This window comes from Phalaenopsis equestris, unplaced genomic scaffold, assembly GCF_001263595.1.
Source record: "Phalaenopsis equestris unplaced genomic scaffold, ASM126359v1 Scaffold001074, whole genome shotgun sequence".
Lineage (NCBI taxonomy): Eukaryota > Viridiplantae > Streptophyta > Magnoliopsida > Asparagales > Orchidaceae > Phalaenopsis > Phalaenopsis equestris.
In genome coordinates, this window is record NW_018165513.1 from 64,892 (window position 1) to 78,951 (window position 14,060).

The following is a 14,060-nucleotide window of genomic DNA, read 5'->3' on the forward strand; positions in this document are numbered from 1 at the left end:
TCCACCACGCCATGCGTTTGGTAGTGTGGTGCGATCCACGCTGTCATCAACACGTCCATTATTCAAACGTAATGTTTTCTCCTCTCCCAGGCTATCTTGCAGCCAAAATGGTGGTAAGCCACGTCTCAATGGTTTTTAACACTACAATAGTAGGAGATATCGACTCTCGTCTCTTCACCATTGCAACAAAATGTATCAAGTTGTTGTTGGATGTTCAGAATGAATTCAACTCTGACAGCGCATGCCAGCCACAATGTATGTTGAGTAGCCCGAAAAGCATGATATCAACTATCTTGGCACTTTCATCATGAAAGTTTCAAAAAATGTCATGGAATGTGTAGAAGCAATAACCTGGGTTTATAATCACTTTTTTTTCTTAAGAAGTTATAGCCACCCCAAACAAATCTCTAAGTCATTTAGGAACAAAATCTTGCCACCAATTTTTGGATGACTTTTATGTATGGTGGATGGGTTTTGGCCTTGGGCAAATTTAAAAACAAGCTTGTAATTAGTAAGGAAATATGCCTCAATTAGATATATGAAGCTTTTCACAATTATTCCTGATTTATGGTGGTCAAATGGCTAATAAATCAAGACTGTGTCAAGTCAGCCATTGCCTTGGTTGAGAGAGCCCCAAGGGTTGTGCATTGAGAGCACCGTGCAGACAATGACTGAGATTGTCGTGATCAAGTGGAACGCAGCACGGTGCTTCGTGCGAACAATTTATGAAAAAAATTCTCGGGAGTAGAGAAAAAAATAAAACCTTAATTTCACATTAAAAAAATAAAATTTACAAACAATAAAATAAGCCATAACTTATCGAAGTAGTAAGATGTTAGAGACCATTAAACCTCCTAAAATGTTTGTCTCTAAAAATTTCTATTTCTAATTAGTCCTTTTTTATTAAAATCATATTAGATTTTTGTAATTAATTCTTTTTTTTTTAAACTACTATAAGCATAAAAAAAATTAAAATTTTATTTGTTTTGTTTTGTTAGAATTAAAAAAATTATATTAAAATTTTTTAAAAAATGGGTTTATAATAATGAACTAATTATTTAACTAATCATCAAACAAATTCTAATTTAAAATTCATAAAAAAAATGACTTAAAATTTATTAATAAATTTATTTTATTAAAAAATGAACCAAAGAAGTCACTTTGAACATTTTTTTTTTTGAAAATTTTAAAATAGTTAATTTATAATAATAAATTTGAAAAATTATTTTTATTGAAATTGATTAGTCGTCAATGATTAAGAAATTAAGAATTATCTTAAACAACTATAACTAGGGCTATCAAAATGGCTCGTTGTTCGCGAACAGCTCGTGTTTGACTCGTTAAGAAGCTCGTGTTTGGTTCGTTTCAAACACGAACAACACGAACCAAGATTTATTCGTTCGTGTTCGGCTCTTTTTGGCTCGAAATATTACTAATCAATTATATATATATATATTTGATTAGTAGTATTTTTAAAAAATTTAATTGACTACAAAACTATAAAAATTTATAATCAGTTAAAGTATAAATTAAGAAATTAGAATTAAAATTATTAAATTAGATTTAAGTGATAATTTAATATAAATAATAATTTTTAAATCTTGTCTTACATGATTAGATTGTCAAACTACTCTTAGTTGGTGGCTAAGCAAAAGAGTCGAACGAAGACATTTTTTGAGCTCAAACTCGCTGTGTTCGGCTCGTTTACACCCCTAACAATATTCTATTCTGTATATCGGCCGACTCGTTCCCGCATCGGAGTCTTCCCCGCCAAAACCCTACTCAGAACATCCTCCGATCCTCGCGGCAGCGGAGCGGGAACACAGCGCGATTTCCCGGCGGCCATTATCTTCACCCCTCCATCTATTTTCTCTCCACCTCATCAAACAAAGCGATAAGATGAGGATCATGAAAACCTTTTCGTTGGCCCGACGGTGTCTTGGCTCCCTCCATCTCCTCCCTCACAACAGAAGCTTTTCGGCAATCTCGACTGCCGCCGTTGATGACGATCTCAAGACTGAGGTCGTTTTCATGACATCCGATTTATGGTTCCTCTCTACATTGATGTTCTTATTGATTTATGTATTGGATTTAAGGTGCTTATAGAAGGGAAAGCGAGCGCCCGTGCGGCGATTCTTAATAGGCCGTCAGCTCTTAATGCGCTGACAACCAACATGGTACGTGCTCTGTTTTTATCAAATGTGTTTGTCTTTTTGTTTCTTGTGTGATGCACATAGGCTGTTTGAGGTTTTGACTAGCTGGGGGCAAACATTATTTTTTTTTTCCAAAGGGACTTCGTTTGAAGAAATTGTATGAGTCGTGGGAAGACAATGCTGACATTGGATTTGTTATGATGAAGGTAGAACTTTGTTAAGCTGAAAACTATCTCTTTTCCTTTTTTTTTTCTTTTGTGGCATTTACATACATACCAAATAATTCATAGAAATTTACATACCTAACACGTAAACTTTTACTTTTTACATTTATACCTTCCAAAATTTTCATATCACATAAAAATACCACCATTTTAACGTTTAGAAAGTGAATACATCTTGTCATGCATGGGTAAGGTGGTATTATATATATAATTTGAGGTTTAGGTGTGAGGTATATATTCCTTTTTTTCACTTTTATTATTATTAATGATTAATGATTTTTGTTTATAATTTTTTTTTGTTTTGCAAAAATGAGACAAAATGAATTTAATGAAATTCTTTTTAACATGAAGATTAAAGTTTAATGTTGGTTTTGGTTTCAAAGGGAAGTGGGAGGGCATTTTGTGCTGGTGGTGATATCGTGGCTCTTTACAATCTACTTAAGGAAGGTTTGTGCTATTCCACTTTTGATTGTTTTTTTGCCGAGCTATATCATTTTGCTAATGAAATATGTTGAAGTCCCACCTTGCTAATGAAATTTGTTGGACCAATGTGATTTTGAGGTGTCTTTTTTAATCTTCATGGTTGGTGAAGTTGCCAATTTCATTTCTATTTTTTAGTCACTAGAATTATGTAAATAATGATGCAATAATCTATTTCAGTTTATCTAGAATCTTACCTCTGATTGCTATATAACATCATGACAAAGTAACTCGATAATCAATGAACAAAGACTAAAATTTAGAGAGGTTGAAGAGGAGAGTATTTATTGTGTTATCAGTTGCCTGAAAAAGCTACAGAAACTTTATTTATTTATTTATTTTTGTGAAGAAGTATGTTGGATAGTGTTTATTTTGTTACCAGTTACAAAAAAAAGCTACAGAAACTTTTTTTTGAAAGATTTACAAACATACCACTCAATTGTTTGGCATTACCACTTTTTAAAAGTAAAATACATCTTTTCATGAATAAGTTTAAAGAACCAAAGTGTTAGATATTTTGGTCTTTGATATATAAATACATAAGAATTGTGCGCTAAGTCTATATATTTCCCTTCTTTTTACGCGTTTTAATGATTGAATGTCAGCTATGTGACGTTGGACCGTACTTGTTGTTATTACTTATTACTTGTGAAACTTAACTTATGCAGGAAAAGTGGAAGACTGCAAGGATTTTTTCAAGCATTTGTATACATTTATTTACATATTAGGCACCTATCTGAAACCACATGTGAGTTTATATATTAGCAATTCATGCATTGAAGGTTTATATTTCTAAATGTAAAATTATTATAGTTATTAACTTGTATTTGTATCAACAAGTAGTTTAATTCTTTACATAATTGTTGACACAATGTTATGACATTGAAGCGATTAGTATTATATGGTATCATGAAACATGCTTTGGGATGTAGGATTAGAAAATTTTTAATTGATTGTATTTTTTGATGGAGTTTATGAGCTAATAATTTATTTCACATGATGCTTAGACTAATGACTTATGTTAAGAAAGGTAGTGGTGGACTTAAAATGACTTGGGCATGTTGTATAAAAATTGATTTTAATTTGTTAGAATTAAATGAAAATACAACACTCAAGAGGACACAATAGAGAAAAAGGATTCATGTACCTGACCCCACTTAGTGGAATAAAGACTTGTTGTTGTTGTATGCTTAGACTAATGTCATTATATTCAACAAATGTGTTTGATAGAGGAAAAAAGACAACTTTAGGGCTTTAACTTTTACATCCTTAAACTATTCACAATTCTTGGAATTCCTATTTGTACCAAAAAGTAACACTCAAATCCAATCACAAAGATGGAACAACAGATAAAGGGAAGTAGAGAATTTGCATTTGGTAGTTGCAGTGTGCAAATTGGAGTTCTTATAAAGAGGGAGGACACAAAAGGGACTATAATAAGGAGGGAGGAAGTGAACATACATTTTTTTTTTGGAGATTGGGTACAAGGAGATTTTACAACGAGGAAGGGAGTAATTCATAAGGCTCTCTAAACCATAATTTAGCCCAACTAGAATTGGACTGAGCAAGCAAATAAATCTAGGTATAGCCATGAAAAACCATTTCTAATGGACTTTGGACAACATTAAACTAAGTAGTGACTTGTATTATCAATGTAGAACTTTAATTCATGTTAAATTAGTTCAAAATAAATCTATCTATTTATGGTTTCATGTAGGAGCTTCAAAGACCCAATTTGAAAACTGTAAGTCTGGGTCAACCCATGTAAGATTCAGATCAAGTTTAAGTCTACTTGAATGACTGGTAGGCTCAGTCTAACCAAAAAGTAACAACTTAACTATTTGATTATTGTTTTTGTTTTTTCTTGAAAACCTTTTATTAAATCATAATATTTTTTTATTTATTTAAGTTGTGTCCAAACCAAGTAATCATGTTCACATTTAGTGATCATTTTCATTATAGATTTGGTTGGCACTAGCCTTTCATTTTGTATTTTTTTTTTGTGTCTGAATGGATTTGAGTTTAGTTGAATTGAGTTTTGGTTTTGATTTTTTTTTTCCTGCTTGATAAAAAAATCATGTTTTGATTAGTTACCTTTGTGTCAAATCATTTTCAAGTTGAATATGAACCTAAACCATGAACCCAAATTGATAGTTCTAGTTTCATGCCACCTCATCAAGGAGGTCAAATTTTATTCTATTAGGACATGAATTGTAAAGCCTATAATATTTAAAAAAATAGCGGAAATTAATTACAGGAGTGGAGAGAATGTATTGGTGAAGGAGATAGAGTGTGGGATATGGGGAAGGAAACAAAATGAGCTGGGGGAGGTTGATTGAATCTCGCTATAATAAATAAGTAGGGGAGGCGACACATATTGTGCAAAGCAGAGACTGAGAAGCACGAGAGATGAAAAAGATGAAAAGGTGGCTTTCTCTACTACAGAGGGGAGATTGAGCAAGTGCCCTTGTCATAGGCCCTACTCTCCATAGTAAAGCTAAGCTTGATTTGTGCTCACAAGTGCGATCGTTCATGCGGAGATTGTGAGGAGTGAGAAAAGCAAGCGGTGACAGAGTTGAGTAGTCGTTCTTGAGAGTTAATCGGTAATGAATTTAGTGTAACTTTACTATCGAATCAGTTCGCTTGAGTGAGGTGAAGTCAAAGGAGAGTCGGGTAGGAGAGAAAGTGCGAGCTCATGGTGGGGCTCGAGTTGATGTGAAAAGTAGTGTGATCAAGCATGCTCATGAACACGATAATCAAAAGACGGAGTTAGCTAAGCTAGTTCGTGATTTCTTCCCTTAAAGGTATGTTTAAAATGTAAAATATTTTTTTATATATGAAAAGTTTAGATCTAATTTGTAATGTTAGGTTTAATCTAAGTTAAATTAAATATTTTAATAAGATTATATATATATATATATAATTTAATCCGCACAGGTACAAGAGCACACACATATGTATATTAAGCAAACTTTATAAGAGCATAATTAATTTTTTGAGAAGAAAATTAATTTTTTTTTTAATTTTTAATACAATTTATATTATTTTTATGTTGGGGATAATACATGTGTTTAGACTTGAGAGTATCAAGGTAATAGCAAAAATACTTTGAGGTGTGAACGGAACATCTTTTTTCAAAAAGATATTGCTCTTCATATCAAATATAGGACTTGGCAATTCATCTACATTTTGTACAAGCATCGAAATTCTCTCTAGAAGCAAATGAAGGATAGCCTATTTTTAGATTGTATTATTTAAATATGCGCACCTTTTGGTTGGAACATTTTTTAGGTTTTGCTCCAACAATCATAAGTCTAGTATTGAAGGTATGGCTAATGGTACTCTGTTAGTTATGTGCAATATTTTAGTTTAAGATAAACTATATAGTTTCCAATTAATGTTTAACCATTAAACTTACTGAAATACCTGTGCCCCGGTATATAAGTATGAGAACACACCAGTGAAATTTCATTGGTGGATCTATTGACATATCATTTAATTTTTTTGAATTAAATCAGATAGTTTTTCTATACAAGCTCTTTAGATATTGTTTCCTCCAAAATGTGGGAGTAAAATTTCATATTCTGAACTCTTTCATAACAAACTCTTAAAGATTTTGATAGCCTTTAGGTTTGGGTATTGGCTCCACTTTTGCATGACATGTTTTACTCTAACTTTGGAGGAAATAATACATCAAATATGATTTTCAACATGCCAAACATGCATCAAAGGTCTCCGTGAAGGTTGTGCATTTTGCATTTATATAAAATCAAAAAGGACTAAGGAGAGGTATAAAAGCTACACAAAAGTAGTGTGAGAGGAGTCGGCCTCCACCACACTTAAGAAAGCGGGGTCACAAGTGTGAGCATCCCAAGCCAAAGACCTATGCAAGGCAAGTTGAGAGCAAAAATGAGCTAGTGTCAAAGCGTCTCCAAGGCATGCATGCATGCATCCACCACAGATATAAAAAAAAAAATTTAAGCATCATTTTTCATAGGTAATAATGAAGCAATAAATTACAGACTTGCACACTTTTTAAAACTATTTTTAGGGGCATTCACATACATTCCACCTAAGTCTTATGTATGCTTATATCAAGTACCTAAACTCTACATTTTACTTTTTCACCGCCCATATCTTTCATATCACATAAAAAATAATACTATTTTAAAATTTAAAAAATGAAATACACCTTTTCATGCATATGTAAGGTAGCATATATGTAAAAAATTGGAAGTTTAGGTGTTAAGATATATAAATACATTAGAATTAAGTGTTATGTATGTAAATCTTCCCTTTTTTTAGTTTGATAATTTTACGAGTTTGTTTTTAAGTATGATGCTAAATCTTATTTCAACATTTTGTAGATCTAGATGTTTGCATAATTTCATGATCGGTTTTAATCCTCATAATATACTTTTTACTCTAAATTGTTGGTCCATGCTCATTTTACTTAATGCAGGTGGCTATTTTGGATGGTATAACTATGGGAGGTGGTGGAGGTGTGTCAATTCCTGGAACATTTCGTATTGCAACAGATAAAACAGTATGCTATATCATGTCTAAACTTTTTAGTTATTTTAATCAAGGTTGCCATGTTTATTATTTTAATTTTGGTTAGAAGGATCTTTTTCTTTTGTAAGGAACATATGCAAACTTAAAGACTATGATTGTTCAAGCTCTAGAAACATTTATTAATTGTGAATGTTTTTTTTTATCATAGAAAACATGGATCTTCATATGACTTTTACTTGCAAGTTAATCACGATATCAAATGGAGTACCCTGTAGACAGTGGCGCTTCCTAGTTTATTTAAGTGCACAAAGCTTGAACTTAAAACTACTCGTGAATAATTTAAATTTATGCTAGGTTAGGAGTTGTTTGAGATAACTTTTATTTTTTTATTTTTTATTTAAATTTTTTCTTTTATTTTATGATTGCTAATACTTTTTTGCATGTTTTTATTTTTATTTTTATATCACTTTATCTATTTTTAAAAATATTTATAACATCTAAATTTTTTTTTTGAGAATTTTTAAAAATAATTTAACATGTTATAGCATATCAAACATATTTTATTTCAAGTAAAAACATATATGAAATAAAATAAAAATAAAAATGAAATAATCAAAATTAAAGTGACCACAAACAACCCTATAGCTTTTTAATAAACCAGATGGAATAACTCCATCTCTTAACGAGCTTAAACTAAAGAATACTACAACCAAATAGACCCTAAAAGGTGTTTGGGATAACTTATTTGTGAACTAAGATTTATAGTTATTTTTACTATGATTTTTTTTCCCAGTGATTTATATACACGCAACTAAATTCTACAATATTTGCACATCTAATGCCCAAGACCTCTTCTTTACTACTATACTACCTTACTGCTAAATATCAAGTAATATGAACCATATGGGTTAAAGGGATGGTTTAGAAGAGTTAGATAGTATAGGAGTAAAGTAGGGATTTAGTTTTTAGCCATGTAATTAGTATAGAAATCAGTGGTATTTATGTAAATGCATGACTATTCTTTTATAGTAATCTTTTTTTCATGATTATTTGTTGTGTTCATTTGTTACGCCCGCCCTTGTCATGCCCTCCCTTGGACCGATCCCTCTTGGACAGTCGAAGGCCAAAGCATCAGCCCCCCTAACCATCCTTGCTTGCGGGAAGGAGCAATGGAGCGGTTCTTTGCTGCGGTAGAAAAGGGCAGGGATCAAGTAGGGACCACGAGAGATTCAATTTCATATTCAAGGAGGAGAAATTAAAGTTGGTTTTGAGGGTAAGTGAGAAAGGAGAGTTTCAAGTGCTTAAGGAGGATTTTATTAAAAGGAGGAACCTAGGGTTTTTTAGACCTTTAAGAGATTATGCAAACCCTACGGTAGATGAACATCATTGTGGTATCCAAAAACCCTTTGTAGTGGCTAATTCATTTGAACTTAAACCCGCTATTATCTAAATGATATCAAATAATCAGTTTGGGGGAGCACCAACTGAAGATCTAAATTTACATCTTGTCAATTTTCTAGAATTGTGTGCTACATTTAAATATGATGGTGTATCAAATGCTGCTATTAAACTTAGATTATTTCCTTTCTCACTGAGGGATAAAACTAAGATATGGTTACATTTGTTATCACCTGGATCTATTAGAAATTGAAGTGATTTAGCGTAGAAATTTCTTGATAAATATTTTCCATCATAAAAAACTGCGAAAGCTGAGAAATAATATTACATCTTTTTATCAGTTTGAAGGAGAATTTATTTATGAAGCTTGGGAACGATTTAAAGAACTCTTAATAAAGTGTCCACACTATGCTATACCAGATTGTTTAATAATTCAAACTTCTTCAAATGTATTAGCTGGATCTCTTAGATCTATTATCAATGCCGCAACTGGTGGTTTATTGACGTCAAAACCATTTCGTGACGCTTATGCATTAATTGAAGAAATGAATACTAATAATTTTCAATTGCCTTCTGAAAGAATAAATCTTAAAAAAGTAGCCAATATTAATGAAACTGATGCTTTTGCCATGTTAGTAAATCATGTTGCTGCAATTTCAAGGAAGTTAGACAGATTTGAAATGAATTATTTTCAACCAATTTCCATGATTAAAGGGAATTCATTAGGCCAAATGGTAGATCCTCAAGCATCATTAGAGACTTTTAATGCCATAAACAACAAGCAAAATGACCCATTTTCAAACTATTACAACCCAGGTTGTAAAAACCATCTCAACTTTAACTGAAATAATAATTCGGGTGATAATAATCAGCAATGGGGGAACAATCAAGTAAACCCATTGAGAAATTGGAACAAACAAGGGAATAACAATTATAGACCTACATATTCTCTAGGTTTTAACAGTAATCCACAATTTAAGAAGAAGAAGTTGTCTATAGAAAAAGTAGTGTTATAATTGGGGAAATCAATTACAACGTCAAGGAACTACAATTAGAAATATTGAGAATCAATTGAGACAAATAACAAATTCATTAAGTAACGGAATACAAAAGTAAATCTGAAAGTCTAAAATAAAGAACAAGTAAAAGTCGTTCAACTCAAAAGTGGAAGAGAATTGGAAGACAGAGTTCAAAAAGAGATTGGAGTAGAGAGAGAAGAGATTAAAGAATAAAAAGAGGACACTTTAAAAGGTTTAGAGAGACCTATTTCTCCACTTAAAGTTGATTTAGAAAAACCACCACCTCCATTTCCTCAGAGGCTCCGACATCAAAAGTTGGATAAGAAATTTTCAAAATTTATGGAAATCTTTAAGAAGCTTACAATTAATATTCAATTTACTGAAGCTATACAACAAATGCTAAGCTATGTAAAGTTTACGAAGGCTATTCTTAATAGGAATATGAAGTCTGAAGACAATGAGACTGTTTCACTTAGTGAGGAGTGCAATGCTATAATTCAAAAAGACCTTTCTGAAAAGCTTAAAGATCCCGGTAGCTTTACAATTCCATGTACAATAGGAGGCATATTTTATGGGAAAGCTTTATGTGATTTAGGAGCAATCATCAACCTTATGCCATTATCAATATTTAAAAGATTGGGATTAACATAAATATCCTCAACTAATGTAATACTGCGGTTAGCAGATCTTTCAATACCATATCCTAAAAGAGTTATAGAAGATGTCATAGTGAAAGTGGATCAATTTATCTTTCTTGTTGATTTTATTGTGCTAGATATGGAGGAAAATAAGGAGATACCTATCATTTTGGGGAGACCTTTCCTAGCAACTGGAAAAATAATGATAGATGTGCAGAAATGAGAATTAACAATGCCCATCAATGATCAAACAGTTACATTTAATATTTCTAAATCAATGAAATACCCTGTAAAAAGTAAAGATGATGAATGTTATAAGATGGATGTGATAAGATATTTAAGTGAATTCCATTTCAAAGCAACTTATGAAGAAAAATTTGAATTTAAAGAGTTGGAACATGAACAAGAAGACGAATTAGATTGATATGAAAATTTATATAAGGAAGATTCAAATTTTGTTCGAGAAAGTTTTGAAGTTTTAAACACGACAGAAGAAGATCCATATTTTTGTCCATCAATTGAAAAACCTCCTGAGCTTAAGTTAAAGTTACTTCCTGAACATTTGAAGTATGTTTTTTTAGGTGATTCCTCTACATTACCTGTTATAATTTCCTCAAAATTAACTACAGAAGAAGAAGAGAGTCAGATGAAAACTTTAAAGAGTTATAAGAAAGCCTTTGGATGGAAATTGCTAATATAAAAGGAATCAGTCCTTCAATTTGTATGCATAAAATTCATGTGGAAGAGAACTGCAAACCCAAGGTTGATCCTCAAAGGAGATTGAATCCTATTATAAAATAAGTTGTTAAGAAAGAAATTATAAAGTGGTTAGAAGATGGAATAATCTACCTTATTTCAAATTTCATGGGTTAGTCCGATTCACTGCATTCTTAAGAAAGGAGGAGTGACTGTGACTTTGAATGAACATAATAAGTTAATACCAACAAGACAAGTCACATGATGACCAATATGCATTGATTATAGAAAATTAAATCTTGGCACTAAGAAAGATCATTTTCCACTACTCTTTCTAGATCAAATGCTGGATAGACTAGCTAGGCATAAATACTTTTATTTTCTGGATGGTTATACTGGTTATCACCAAATATAAATAACTCCTGAGGATCAAGAGAAAACAAATTTTACCAATCCTTATGGTACATTTGCTTTTAGAAGAATACCATTTGATTTATTTAATGCACCTGACACATTTCAAAGATTTATGATGGCTATTTTTTGTGATTTAAGTGAAAAAGGGATTGAAATTTTTATAGATGATTTTTCAGTATTTGGAATTTCATTTGAATCATGTTTAGAACATTTATCAAAAGTTCTGAAGCATTGTGAAGAAACAAATTTAGTTCTTAATTGAGAAAAATGCCAACTGATGGCAGCAGGAGGAATAGTTTTAAGACATTAAATTTTAGAAAATGGATTAAAGTAGACCCTACAAAAATTCAATTGATCACTAATTCACCTCACCCAACAAGTGTGAAGGAAATTATGAATTTTTTAGGGCATGTTGGATTTTATAAGTGATATATTAAAGACTTATCAAAAATTTCTAAGCCTCTGTCATTTAATTGAAAAAGTTGGAATTTTTAATTTTGATAAAGAGTGCCTAAAAGGTTTTGAATAATTAAAAGAAAAATTAGTCATTGAACCAATTATTATTTCACCATATTGGGAAAAACCTTTTGAATTGTTATGCGATGCTAGTGATTATGCTATTAGAGCTGTTTTAGGATAAAAGCATAATAAGATTTTCAAAGTTATCTACTATGCCAGTAGAACTTTTAATGAAGCTCAAATTAATTATACCACAACCGAGAAAGAGTTATTAGTAGTAGTATATGCTTTTGATAAATTTAGATCATACTTAGTTGGAACTAAATGTATTGTGCATACAGATCATTCTGTTATTAAGTATTAAATGAAAAAGAAGGATGCAAAAATAAGATTGATAAGATAGATTCTTTTTTTACAATAATTTGACTTTGAAATAGTAGATAAGAAGGAAGCTGAGAATCAAATTGCTGATCGATGTCAATGAGTTTTTCTACACATTTTTATGCACATTTTTATGCTTAATTTTGAGATATAGTGCTTTAATGAAGCGTATTTGTGTGGTTTTCTTTCAGGTACAATCAAATAGATGAAAAATGCTAAAAGGAGTGAAAAATAATGAAATTTGGAGCAAAAAAAATGAAGAAACGTGCAAAAATGAATTGAGGCGCCTAAGCGCCAGAGGCTCGTTCCTAAGCTCTAAGTACCTCACGCGCCACAAGTAGTTATTTGATGATTCATTGAATCTAGACAAATTTTCGAAGAGGTGTTTGAAGCAACCCTTGGTAAAAATGTGGGAACTATCTCATGGAAATGAAAAGTTATTGAATTGGCTTTTGAGGAGGCAACTTCTAGAAGATTCACTTAATGGAGACACCTTTTTGAAGAGACACCAAGACACCCATTGGATTTTTATAAGAAAAGACATAGATTATCCAAGAAAGAAGGCCAACAACCCATTAGATTTTACAACCATCATCCATCCAAGTAACCGCCGCCGCCGCTGCCCATAGCCGCTCACTTTCTTTTTATTTTGAGTTTTAGTTTGTATTGTGAGTGAAGAAATAGAATTTAAAAGAACTTCAAGACATTTTGTGGAGAGAATTTGAGATAAGTGTTTATTTTTATGACTACACTTCGTTTTAATCTAGATTTCTTGTTTGTGTGCATGATTTCTACTTTTAAACTCACGTGTGGTTGTGTTTTCTCCATGTATTCTGAGTAGTTTTCTTTATCTTTTTTCTTAAAATAATAAGTGATTAAGTGTTTAAAGGATATTGTGAAGTATTATACTTCAATGTTGGAAGAAGTTGTGATGATTTGAAACCTTGCACTTCATTTACTTCTTGATTTGACCAATCAAGATGTTAATACATGTTGTGAGAACATGTAAGATCTGAGATGGTATTGTTTCAATCAACAAATGGTTAGAATCACATATTGATTTCATGAATGAGAATGTAGTTCATGGGGTTAAGTGCAAATAAATAGGGAAATAAACTTTTCAAGGGTATAGACTTAGAGGACTTTAGAGTGACAGGCTAAAGCCCCCAATTTGATTTATAGTTTTAGGTTTTAATACGAGATGTTAGCCCCCAGGTGGCGGGAGAAGAGGGAACTCTAGAGTGAGAGCCGGTATCTTCCCTACCTAACCAGTCTTCAAGACTATTCAAACTATAGATTAACTGATATTCTTTATAGCATCTCTAGTAAGGGTAAAGAATATAATTGCTTCTATTTGGCACAACACATTTAGCATACTTCCACAACATAATTTTTATACTTATTACTGATTCATGATAAGGAAAAATTTTTTTATTTATATAACCTTCATCTTGCAAATATTTAGTCAAGTTAATTAGTTGCTTACTTTATTTATATAAATCAAAAATTACAAAGAGAATCAAAGTTTCATTCCTATTATAGCATCTTAAGTTTAAGTAAGAATATTTTATGAAGTAAATTTTTTTCATTTAAACATCGATATTCAGGGCTTAATCAAAAAGTCCTATATTACTTGACAACGATACGTATACTTGTGTAGTATCCCATATTTAAATAGTATAA

At 31.5% G+C, this 14,060-nt stretch overlaps 1 protein-coding gene across 1 annotated transcript; it reads left to right on the forward strand.

Moving 5' to 3' along the window:
- Window positions 1-1,655: 1,655 nt before the first annotated feature.
- LOC110032975 (3-hydroxyisobutyryl-CoA hydrolase-like protein 1, mitochondrial) lies at window positions 1,656-8,676 on the forward strand. Its single transcript, XM_020736784.1, has 7 exons — window positions 1,656-2,022; window positions 2,097-2,177; window positions 2,291-2,359; window positions 2,761-2,824; window positions 3,526-3,605; window positions 7,320-7,403; window positions 8,489-8,676. Exons 1-7 carry the CDS (start codon window positions 1,900-1,902, stop codon window positions 8,564-8,566), a joined length of 579 nt encoding a protein of 192 aa, XP_020592443.1. The 5' UTR covers window positions 1,656-1,899; the 3' UTR covers window positions 8,567-8,676.
- The last annotated feature ends 5,384 nt before the right edge of the window (window positions 8,677-14,060 follow it).

Excerpts from the sequence above, each read along its gene's own strand:
- LOC110032975 (XM_020736784.1), top strand. The coding sequence starts at position 1,900 with ATGAGGATCATGAAAACCTTTTCGTTGGCCCGACGGTGTCTTGGCTCC. Across the intron at positions 2,178-2,290 it reads ATGCGCTGACAACCAACATG|GGACTTCGTTTGAAGAAATT; the intron begins GTACGTGCTCTG and ends TTTTTTCCAAAG. Across the intron at positions 2,825-3,525 it reads TTACAATCTACTTAAGGAAG|GAAAAGTGGAAGACTGCAAG; the intron begins GTTTGTGCTATT and ends TAACTTATGCAG.